Here is an 11,887-nt window from a genome sequence, read left to right as displayed (position 1 = left end):
GGAAGAGGCTCGCAGGCCGGTTTTCCGAGGGAAACGGCGAGGTGGGGAGGGAGCGCCCATGACCCTCCCCGCCCTCCCCTCTCCCGCTCACCCGGCCGCACAGGCGACAGGACTGTTCCGAAGAAACGTACTCGGGGTTGTAGTGTCGCCCTCCGCCACACGGGGCTGGATCACCTGCTGGCTCGGCGGCATCGGTCCGGGCTCCTCTCTTGGTGGAGGCAGGCGGAGGCGCGCCTGCGGCGTCCTCTTTCATTGGCCGCGGCGAGGGCGCTGCCATGTTGGAGGAAGCGGTGCCTTCTGTGAGGTGGAAACGCCGTGGCTTCACCCATAGCGTTGGGGAGCGCAGCCTCCTACCTTTCCTTCTCGCTGGAGTGTTGGTGCTGAGAGGCGGCGGCCGGCGGGATGGAGAGAAGTAGGATGAACCTGCCCAAGGGGCCGGACACGCTCTGCTTCGACAAGGACGAGTTCATGAAGGTGCGCGCCTGGTCTCTGCTCCCCGGAGCCGGGCCGTGTGTGGCCTGCCCTCCTTGGCCCTCCGGGGCCTCTCCTCGGGCTTCTCCTGCGGGCTTCCTGGGCCGTCCCCGCCCCGGAGGGGTCCTCGGCCGGGACCTCACTGCACTTCGCAGTGAGTCTCTTGGCCTCGGGTGGGCTAGGTGCAGCCTGAAGAAAGCACTCCTGTGAAATCGTACACATTGAATGAAAAGGCCTGAACGTTCAGGGCAAGTGGTTTTGAGCTAAACGTAAAAGCCCCGGACCCGTAGGATCCGCCTCTGGTACCGTGCGGCACAGTCAGACCGCCGCTCCCCCGGCCTGACAGAAGTCTCCCAGTGCCTTGTGCCTAGAAGCTCAGCGACTGTGCGTTGAACACATCTCTGAACGCACGTACTTACCAGAAATCGGGTCAAAAAGGCACTTAACCTAACGTTTATGCCTGACTTTCGTCTTAAGCTCCCGGAATGAGAAATCTGAAAGACTGTACTGTCCTTACTGGTTCTGGTCCAGTACTACAAAGCATACCAAGCTCCTTTTCTAAAGTTGCCCTACTTCTCTTGGTGAGGTCAGCCTGAAGCTGGCAGCAGATAACTGTAGGACATAAACTTACAGAATAGAAATTTAAACTGAAAAGACTTTACTGACAGGAAAGGTTCATCAGACATAGCCTTGAAAATGTGCCAAGGTTTGAATCAGAGCCAGGAGGAGCTTTATCTGTTTTCTGTATCCCTCTGGGTCTGTACTTAAACTATCAAAACGTATATGTTTAATTTCTAAGGATTGGGATTTAGTAGCTGGGTTCAGTGTTAAAAAGTTTTGGCTCTGCCGGTACCTAAAATTCTGAAAAGAGTTTGAATTTCTTACTTTTTTATGGCTTCAAGTCATAATATGTTTTTTTCTTTTTTGGGTTAACCAGCTAGTTCCTTTTTGATACTTGCATTCAGATCACATCTCCCAAACTCTGGTTTTAAAAGTGCTTATGTCTGGATCCTCTGCGGTGTGGCCATATCATTTTTAATATGTAGGGATGTCTAGATGAAGGTATATTGTACTCTTGTTCTTGTATGGTGATGTTAAGCCACTGTAATAAAAGGTGTAAATTGAATGGAGTGTCTGAAGGAGAGCACAGAGTGAATTCTCTGATCCAGAAACCTTTTTTTAACGAAGGACACGTGATGAGGAGAGAGGTCATTGGAAGAAGAAAAGCACACACACAGACTTAAAGAATCTCAAAGCACGGAAGTCTCTTTAGCTTGTCTGTCTTTGGACTTCGTCAGGCTTTCTTTGGGCCTAACACTAGCATTTTCTCACACTTCCTCGCCCCGCCGTCTTTCTCACTCTGAGCTGACAGAATGCCTTTGGTCAAAGCAGCTTCGGAAAATAGAAATCTCAAAATAGCAGTTCTAAAGTAGGACTTAGAGGTAGGGAGAGAGCAAACTGGGAAAGTGGCTAGAATGCCAGCAATTCCATATTCTTTCAAGGCTCTGAAATTTCTGAATATAATGTACAATTTGTAGTGTTAATGAACGTGACCCCTTCATACATAGAAGAAAAATACATGGAACAGCTGTTCTGTGTAAAGTGGTATTGATCTTCTATGTGGGAGCTGGAGATAAAGGTTATTTGCAATCTGTGTTTCCGTCAGAGAGATGTTTTGTTAAGTTACAGTTCCGAGGCAGAAATGAGTGGAGAGCTTGCTGTCGGGGTTGTATTTCTACATAGGTGTCTTGTTTGGCACATTTTGGAATGAGACTGGGATGGTAGAAAGGGAGATGGGGTGGGGCTGCGGGTTGCACCTTGGACACTGCATACATTGAGGGGTCCACATTGATGCAGTCTTCACGGTAGAGCTGCAGTCAGGTTTACAGCAGGAAGTTGCATGGTCATATCTGTTGAGTTCGAGTGGACTGGTGGCAGGAGACTACTTAAAAAGTCATGTTTAGGGGCGCCTGGGTGGCTCAGTGGGTTAAGCCTCTGCCTTCGGCTCAGGTCATGATCTCAGGGTCCTGGGATCGAGTCCCGCATCGGGCTCTCTGCTCAGCAGGGAGCCTGCTTCCCTCTCTCTCTCTCTCTCTCTCTCTCTGCCTGCCTCTCCATCTACTTGTGATTTCTCTCTGTCAAATAAATAAATAAAATCTTTAAAAAAAAAGTCATGTTTATGAGATCTAATGAGAAATAGAATGGGAAAGGTATGCAAAAGAGGTAGGTGATCAAAGTGCAGGAATGGCAGATGGGGAAGGGTCACCTGGGGCAGAGGCACTGGCAACATCATACTTTGTCGGCTTAGAAATACGAAAATCCTTTGGGTTGACAGCCAACTAATAGATGAGCAGGACATAAGGTATTGGTAGTAGGGGGAGAAAGAGGCATAACAGATAAATTAGACCATTTACATGGGTGTGCTATTGACATCACATGTAGCCTTCCTCTTCCATCTCAACATATGACTTCATCTCCAGTCGTACAGAAAAATTAGCAGCCATCCCACGGGACCTCCTCCATCCTGCTGATCATGATCCCATTCTTGTATTTGTCCCCTCTCCTCCTCGCCTGGTACGGGGAGGGGCTCTCCTTCCTCCTCGGGTTCAGTCTCCACTCTGGCTAAGAGTCCATGCCCTCCTGCCCTTCCAGGAGCCTGCAAGGATCCTCTCCCCTGCACTCCTTCCCATCATGTGCTCCTGTTTGATCCTCTCCCATTTGAATGCCCCAGCTCTAGGTATTGCCCTGTCAGTGTCGACCATCACAGCCAGTGCTCAGGGGTTGACTTGACTTTCCCACCTTCCACCCTTCAGGCCCTGTCGTTCCACTAAAGAGTTCTTACCAAAACTGTTTCTAAGTCAGCGCACCTGACCTTTCTCTGTCTCCTTACTCGACATCGCAGTAGACCAAATGCTCTGCATTGCTTCCTGTCTTTCTTCTACCTCTCTGATGTGTCTCCTGTGCAAAGTCATGCTCCTGGTAGCCACTGAATGCTCATTATGGGCTCAGCCCCGTGTTGCTTTCTTTCCCTAGATGACCTTTTGTGCAGCTTCATGACCACCTATCAGCAGGTAAGGTAGATTCCTGTCTCTGGCCCACACGCCTCCTGAGCACCAGTTCTGTGTATCGGACTTGCTTACCTTTCTTCTCGGATGTGTCTGTGGCCCCTCAGACTCATCAGGTTCAAGACGGAATTCATGAGCACCTCCTCCACTAAAAGCCACCTTTCTTATTCTATTGCCTCTCTCGGTAAACACTTCATCCGTTTAGCCTGGAGTCGGGAAACCAGAAGTCAACTCCTACTCTGTCACCTTTCCAAAATCTAATCTGTCACACCAAGTCCTGTGGATTTCGCTTCCTAAACCTCTTGAACCCATATACTTCTTTCCATCTCTTCTCATACCTTTGCAGTGCGCCCTTGCCATCACACCGTAGAAGCTTCTCACCCAGTCTCCATGCGCCTTCCTTGTCTTTCTGACCCCTGGTCTACACTGCAGGCTAGCCACTCTTGTCAGAATGCGGATGTGATCTTGTATGTACCAGGTGACTGGTCAGTCCACCGGCTCTTGAAAAACCATTTTCCCACGCACTCGAACGTATTTCAAAGAGAATCAGTCCCCCATGGGGTAGTTTTCCTTGGTAGACAGTTTGTTTCTGCGCTGTGCCAGTCTGCCTCCTTCGAACTTCTCTGTGTCAGTTCCTCTCTGGAACCTGTGGCTTCGTTGGCACCCCGGGTAGGCAGATGATGACCTTTTCCATGAGAAGTAAAGGCAGGAGCCCTCTGGATGGTGAATGTATGTACCCTCATGTTCCATAGGTAAAAGAACCGTGTATGTGGGTGGGGGGGATAAGTCCTTGAGGCTCCTCCCCGTTCTAATTGGGTGAACTGGGAATTTTGAGACAGGAAGCAGGTCATGTGTGTCCTTGTTTGCAGGGAGCATGCATTCTGATGGACGAAACGGAAAAGGGGAAGAATGAGCAGCTGCTCAGATCTGTTTTTACTGTGCTGGCTGATTAGCTGTGACCTGCAGATGTGGGTCCCATCCTCGGCTCTGCTCTCTGCCTGCTTATGTCTGACTTGGGGCAAATCACTCGCCTCCGGCCTTCTGTTTGCTTGTTAGTATAATGAGGTGGTGCTTATCTATGTGATCTTTGCCAGATCCTCTGAAAAGACTCATCCAACCTGGCTTGCAGATAAGGAAACTGAGGCCTGAGGTGTGATGACTTCCTTTAAAGCCACACAGCTAGTTGGGGCCAATCACAGGCCAGATCTCCTGACCCCCACACATCAGTCCTTGGAAATCCTACTGTAATATGTTCCTTTCCAGAGGCCACAGGTGGGAACTGAGGGAAGTGGGACAATCAGAACATTAAGAATAGCGCAGAAGATGGCACAATGTCCGCATGCCTTGGCACCTGCATTTCACCAATAGGGCCACCTCTTACCTTAGAAGAAGTTCCCACAGGGCTGGTGATCTGGATGCCTGGCCTGGAGTTTAGCTACGGTAAACGGGACCAGAGGGAAGTGATGGCTGTTTGAGGTGGACTTTGAGGTGGCTGGGGATAGCAGCTGACAGAGGAGGAAGAGGGAAGAGTGACAGACAGCAGATAGCCGCAGGCCCGCAGGTCAGCCACTGTTGCCCAGGCTCGCCCATCCCCAGGAGCCGTCTTCGTATCACAGGAGCTGAGTCCTTACCCTGTGGGTTCTTAGTTCGATGTCACGGCTTGATGACAAGATTCCATTCTCTTCCGCATCAGTTTGAGACAGATATCTTAATGAAATTCTAATTAGCCAAATATGGAATGTAAGCCTGCAACTCATTTTATAGAGAAATTTTCTTATGTGAACTACTTTCCCTGATGATAGAGGAGTTGTGACGATGTAACATCAGATAAAGTTTATCTGATTGGCACTTGTAAGAAGGGTTCCCGGCAAAAAAGAACTGTTTTTTCTGTTGTTGTTGTCCTCCCTTTTGATCTTTCCTTTCCATTATTATTATTATTATTATTTTTTTGTCTTGTGAGCGGTCATCTGATTTATAAAAAGATGCAACAAAAAGTAAAATGGTACAAGATAATCAGTTTCAAAACATAAAAAAGTGAGTGTCTTCAGCCATAGCTCAGAACAGAGGAACTGGGTAAGGAGAATTGCTTGTATGAACTGGCAACAGGAAAAGTTGGTAAAGGAGAGCTGAGGAACTCTATTAAGACATAGGAGTGAGGGGCTCTGTCATCATCTGACATTCGCTCAGTGTCGTCTATATGGTTAGAGATGTCCATGATGGGAACTCCAGCAATCTTCTGGGTCTGGGTCAGCTGATGCCACAGTGTAACACTCTGAATTGCTTCCGTACTGAGCAGTCATCTGCATAGTTTGTCTTGTGTGTACGTGGTAATTGTTTGAATCTTGGCTCTTTCGCAATCCTTAGAGCCTCTTGATACTTTCACCCCGGTTTCAGCCATTACACAGTCAGTTGTACAACTGGTACACTTGGCACACAGCCCGTCCATCATTGACCGGTCAAGTTTGGCCTAAATAGAAAAGTTGATAAAGTCGGTACCAACCAGGATGTGGTAAGTCGGCCCAGCTGTGTGTTTATATTGGAAAAAGCAGGAGGGGTGTTGGGGGACTTCTCTTTCCTTGAGTGCATGGGATCCTTCTTTTCTTTCTTTTTAGGTTTTAATCTGTCCTTCTCTCAGAGAAGGATCTCAGAGCTAAGCATTCTCAAAGCTAAGCATACTTGCTTGCTTTCTCTTGCTTCCCCATATTCACACCATGCCCATTTCTCCTTGCTTTTGATTTTATAATTCATTCTTTGTAGTACCATAAAACTTATTTAAATAAAATGTTGGCCTACTAAGTTATTGATTATTAGTAAGTTCTTTGTTCAAAATTTGAGAGCAAGAAGTATTATGTAAATATATCTTTTTGTTATTTAACTAGTTTTACAACATTTAGCATCAAATTTCTTGAAACATTTAAACAAATTAATCACAAACTTGGGCTTGGGCTTTTTCTTTTTTTTTTTTTTAAAGTAATCTCTACACCCAACAGGGGACTTGAACCCACAACCCTGAGATCAAGACCTGCACGCTCCAGTGACTGAACGAGCCAGGTGCCCTTTGGGCTTTTTGTTTTTAAGTTCCTCAGGTGAGGGGGTGCCTTAGTGGCTCAGAGAGTTAAGCTTCTGCCTTCAGCTCAGGTCATGGTCTCAGGGTCCTGGGATCGAGCCCTGCATGGGACACTCTGCTCAGCATGGAGCATGATTCCCTCCCTCTCTGCCTACTTGTGATCTCTCTCTCTGTGTCAAATAAATAAATAAAATCTTAAAAAAAAAAAGTTCCTTAAGTGATTGTAATGTGTGACCAGTGTTGAGAACTCTAGCACTGGATAATTCCTTTAAATAGCTCAAGAAATTAATTTTGAAAAGCGAACTAAAAGCCTACATAATTTATGATTGGTGTTAAATTGAGGGGAAAAAAGAGATAAAGAGAAGAAATCAGCTGGAACAGAGTGTAATTAGGTACTCAAATATTTGTTAGATGGATAAATACATTTACGGAATGTAGGGTTTTTTTTTTTTTTTGTCTCTTCATAAATATGTCAAATGGGTATATAAATTCAACAAAGGAGTTTGATATAAAATTGATTAAAATGTTAGAACAGAAGTTTTTTAGAATTTTAGTGTTACTATTTCATGATGCTTTTAAGATGATCTCTCTGTAGATGGTGGGAAGATCTTGTTAGCATATGTTTTTAATTTCTCAAGCTTGAATAATTTAGTCACTGAACAAACATTTAGAATGAGTTTTGGGAGACACAAGTCCTAGATTATGTCCCCACCTAGCTGGGGCAGAGATTTGAGAGCAGGGGCTGGAGGGAGGAGCTCCAAGGACATTTTTGTATACATGCTGATACCTTGGGCGGGAACACTCTTCCCACACTTCCTGTGGCTAGCTCCTTTGTGTCATTTGGATCTCAACTCATTGTTCTATATTTCCGGGTTCATCCAAGTTTAAATACATCCCATTTGTCACTCAGACCTTTACTGTGTCCTCATTTCTTTTTAGCTGTGATCACTATTCATTAATCACTATTTGATCACTGTTCATTAATATAATGTTTGTTTACATATTTATTTTCTCATTTCTGCATTAGAATATCTGCTCCTTAAAAGCAGAGACCTTGTCTTTTCTTTTCATGACTGTGTCCCCAGGTCTTAGAGCAGAGCTGGAGTTGCATGATAAATATTTGAGGAATATTTATGGGATATACAGGGACATTTATTCATCTCTGTTGTCCATTGTTTTCAAGAATGGTTGGAAATACACACATACGTGAGCTCACACAAACTTTCTATGTCTTTCAACCCCTATGTAGTGTGCAGATTAGTGCTTTACTATTTTGGTTTTTTGTCTCGATGAAATGGGACATGTTTCAGGGCAGAGCTCATAAATTTCATATGCCCTCTTAGTACTTCTCATCATTACAGAGTGATGGTTCTGGGGGATTCTGCTTCTCGTGGAGATAGTATATAGTGATTTTATAAGTCCATGTATCTGGGAAGGAGTGTTTTACTTCTTGGCAGCTTAGAGAACTTCAATCTTTCCACATTCCATGTAATTTTCATAGCATTAAAGCTACTAATTTCAGATTATTGGTAAGTTTTAAATGATTAATTCCCAGGTTACTTTGAATTAGTCTTTGTTTGCCATCCCTGATTGCAGCTAGTTAGTAAAGTAGCTAAACTTTTAAACTCTACTTGGTTTTAATTTTGAGTGATGTCACTGCTTCTCTTATGGTTAATGGTTCTTAATTACCTGCAGCTTGTCTGGTTTGCTCATTTATTTTCCTGTGTTCCAACACCTCTTGTGATCTCCCAACTTCTGGCCTTTTGGGGGATTTGTACTTTAACTGGGTTCAGATAGGAAATACCCCTGAGTACAAAGAGAAGTTATTTTTCTTCTAACTTCACTATCTCCTATTATTAATGTATTACATTGTTGTGGTACATGTGTTACAACTGATGAACCACCAGCATTGATACAGTATTAATTAAAATCCATGGTTTACATTAAGGTTCACTCCTCTTTCTATAGTTCTGTGGGTTTTGAAAAATGTATAATGTTATTTACCTACTGTTGGTATCTTACAGCCTAGTTTCATTGCCTTGAAAACCCCTGTTCCTCATCTTTTTGTTTCTTCTCCTCTCTCTGCACCCTCCTCCCTCACCCCTCAGCCCAGGATCTTTTTACTGTCTAGGCTTTTACCTTTTCAGAGTTGAAAGACACCCCCCCCCCCCGTCGTTAACTAATTAACTGCTCTTTTGTTGTGTGGAAGTGCCCCTCCTCCCCTTGCAGTGAAGGGACCCTTCCCCCAGGGTTGAATTCAGTGTGGCTGCTCTTTTGCCTTTCTGTGGCTGCTTGGCTTTGGGGGCATGACACTTGTCTCCTGTTTGAACAAGATACCTTCTCCTAATAGCCGAGGCATGGTCACATAGGCAAGGGGGCTGCATGGTCACGTAGGTCACGTAGACGGGGGGGGGGGGGGCTGCATAGTCACGTAGACAGGATGTCTTTCTGCTGAGTAATAAGGTCAAACTTCCCCTCTTTGTTTCCCCTTCCAGCCTTTCTCTTCGCGCGAGGGGGTCTTCCAAGGCCAATCCGCTAACACCAAGTATGCCTTTTTTCAAATGTTCAAATTGTCAGCCAATCGGCCCCGTCCCATCCGGGACTTGTTTGTACCTGTCTATAAAAATCCTGCACCACCCCAGCCAGGTGTGCTCAGCTAGCAGGAGCTGCTGACCACCCGCAGGCGCCTGCGCTACAATAAAGAACCTCTTGCTGTTTGCATCCTGTGGCAGTGTTGAATTCTTGGGTAAGGGGATCCGCGGGTCTTTCATTTGGAGGTCCCACGGAGATCATTGGACTCCTGCCCAAGGATCCAACCGACTCCCACTGGGAGGTAAGCTGGCCAGCATTTAAATTTTAATAACTGTGTTCTTGTCTCCTGTCTCGTGTTCTTGTTTGTCCTCTGTCCTGCCTATACGCCTGTATAGGACTGTACTACTACGCGTAGTAGCTCTGTATTCTGGGCAGCTTGAGAAGGAGTTGACGAACTCGGACTTCTCCCCTGCCACCCTGGGGGACGCCCCAGGGATCAGAGGGGCCCGGTTTTTTGGGGCCCCACAAGTATCCGAGGGATACGTCTGTCTGTAGGCCTCAGAGGAAACTTGCAGTTCCTCGCGGCCTTCTGAATCTGTACTTTCGGTGTTGCACCGAAATCACGCAGCGTTTTCCTTTGCCGGCTTGTTAATTGTTTTATGTGTCTTTCTCGTCGCCCTTTGTGTTTCCCTTGATTAAGGTTAACTGGAGCCAACTGGGGTTAGTCTAACTCAAGACAGAGACTATAAGGAATATTCCCAAGCAGCTGCCGAAACTCTCTTTGTTTCGGGGAAGTTTCCCTGTGTTCTCTGGCCTGACTTGGACTGCCTAACCCCTCCCCCCTGGCTGAGGGGAAAACATGGTGTCTGCTCCTCTGTTGGGCTTTATGAGCTCTAAAACCAGGAATCTTTTCTCTGCCTCCTGGCGGCATTTTGTGTCTTCTCTTTCCCCCTTACGTGTTTCTGTACCAACGTGTGTGCAGCCTGCATGACGGGCCTCTAGATCATGCACCACAGCTCCTTCTCTCTTCACTGTCAAAGAGCAAGAACAACACCTCCTGGACCTAACACCTCCCCACTCCAGATCTTCCCACGCATGTCTCAGGTAAACGTAAACATTCAAAGTGGAGTGGGTCCAGGTGGAACATAAATCAGAGTTGGAACTAAGTTGAGTTTGTTGGTTTAATTAAGATAAGATGTGTCTTTGAAGTTACAGCAGTAAATGTGAAACTTTTATTCTATCAAAGTTTACTGTAGGTCAGATAAGCTTGTGTTATTAAAATATGTTAGCAAAGAAATGACTAAACTGATGGTTAATTGTCTGTCTCAAAGTTCTAATGGGTAATTGCTGAAGTAACTTTAAAAGTCTTTGGTAACCTGAAAGTTTTAAAGTTTTGCTTGGATGACAATGGAATTAAATTGTGGACATCTATATCTTAACCAAACAGCATATAAAGCTAAGTCGTTAATTACTGGATGTAGGTTTGTGCTTTTGACTTCTTATTACAAGGAAACTAAGAGTATTTAAATCTGTTGGTAAACTTGTTTGCCACTTAACTGATTGATAAATTGCCACCTGAAGAATTCTGTTGTAACAGTTCACAATTGGCTAATAACTAAAGGTGTTTCTAAGAATACAAAGTTCTGCTTAGTGTAACTAAGACTGATGGAAATAAAGGGAAACTGTATGTAGGAAAGTAGGAGATATGTAAGAAAGATTTAAGGAATGGGAATACATTTTGTTGAAGGTAAGGGAAGGTAATTTTGTCCTAAATGAGATGGTTGTTTGGAAGGAAATGGCTTGGGACAAAACCTGAATGCAAAGGAAAGTTGTAGAAGGTTTGTGAAGGGAAATCTGAAGAAAAGGAATTTTAGCTATGATCAAGAATGAACTAAGATTGAAATGAATGGGTTTTAAAGGTACATTGGTACAAGACTGAAATTGTCTCTGTTCAAAAGGACAATGTTTACTTAGATCAATTGATCTGCTGTTAAGAAAATGTAAATGGTTTTCTCTTTGCCTGCCCAGAAAAACCAGTTTCTATGTTTTGTTTATCAGGTGTTTAACATCCCTAGTTATATTTAGGCATGTGCTTCAACACTTTCTAAGATTTTAGGAAATGTTGACAGGATTTAAATTGTAAATCTCTTTAACTCAGGCTTTTCCTTGGTATATGAAGTTGCTCATGAAGTACTACTGAACCAATGATAAACCTTGGATTACATTTGGGAAAATGCTATAACTATTCTAGAGATTCTATGCACTTCTTAAAGTTTTAATGTTTTGAGAGATCATCGCTTGATACTGTAATTATGGAAATGTTATGTATCACAGAAATAACCTGATTTCCTTGCAGCTAAATTGTAAACTCCCGTGTCTCTTTAGCTCTAACCATATCCATTCTGAGTTTTTGTCATTTATAATTGTTTTAATTTTCTTGTAAAATGAGTTTTATCTTCAAGGAGATTCCTATAAAGGACTTTCAGGACAAATACAGATATTTGATATACTTGAAAATCCTAAAACTGAAATGGGTAAGAATTTCCAAAACTGACTAAAGCCGCATTCACCAGATTTAGTAACATGGGACTAAATGAACTAAAAGATTATAATGTTGTGTCTCTTAATGTTTTGTCTTACTTTAAACATTGCTGGTTCTCTATAATGTTCGCTCTTCCAGACTAGGGATACTTCCTCCTAGTTATCTGTAACTTATAGAGTTGTATAAGTGCTCATTTGTAAAAGTGCTCAA

At 44.3% G+C, this 11,887-nt stretch overlaps 1 protein-coding gene across 3 annotated transcripts in view; it reads left to right on the top strand.

The window, feature by feature from the left end:
• The first annotated feature begins 249 nt into the window (after nt 1-249).
• Nucleotides 250-11,887, top strand: part of LOC131822049 (conserved oligomeric Golgi complex subunit 2-like) — a 37,742-nt gene continuing 26,104 nt past the window's right edge. For 2 of the 3 annotated variants that reach the window (XR_009350064.1, XR_009350065.1), the window contains exon 1: nt 338-474. Coding sequence is in view for 1 of the 3 variants with exons in the window: in XM_059158439.1 (XP_059014422.1) it covers nt 403-474 (72 nt within the window). In the remaining 2 variants the exon portion in view is untranslated. Of the gene's footprint in view, nt 475-11,887 lie in introns of all 3 variants that reach the window. The other variant, XM_059158439.1, reaches the window with a different exon arrangement.

Source organism: Mustela lutreola, chromosome X (genome assembly GCF_030435805.1).
Source record: "Mustela lutreola isolate mMusLut2 chromosome X, mMusLut2.pri, whole genome shotgun sequence".
Classification (NCBI taxonomy): domain Eukaryota; kingdom Metazoa; phylum Chordata; class Mammalia; order Carnivora; family Mustelidae; genus Mustela; species Mustela lutreola.
This window is presented reverse-complemented; position numbering and strand designations above follow the sequence as displayed.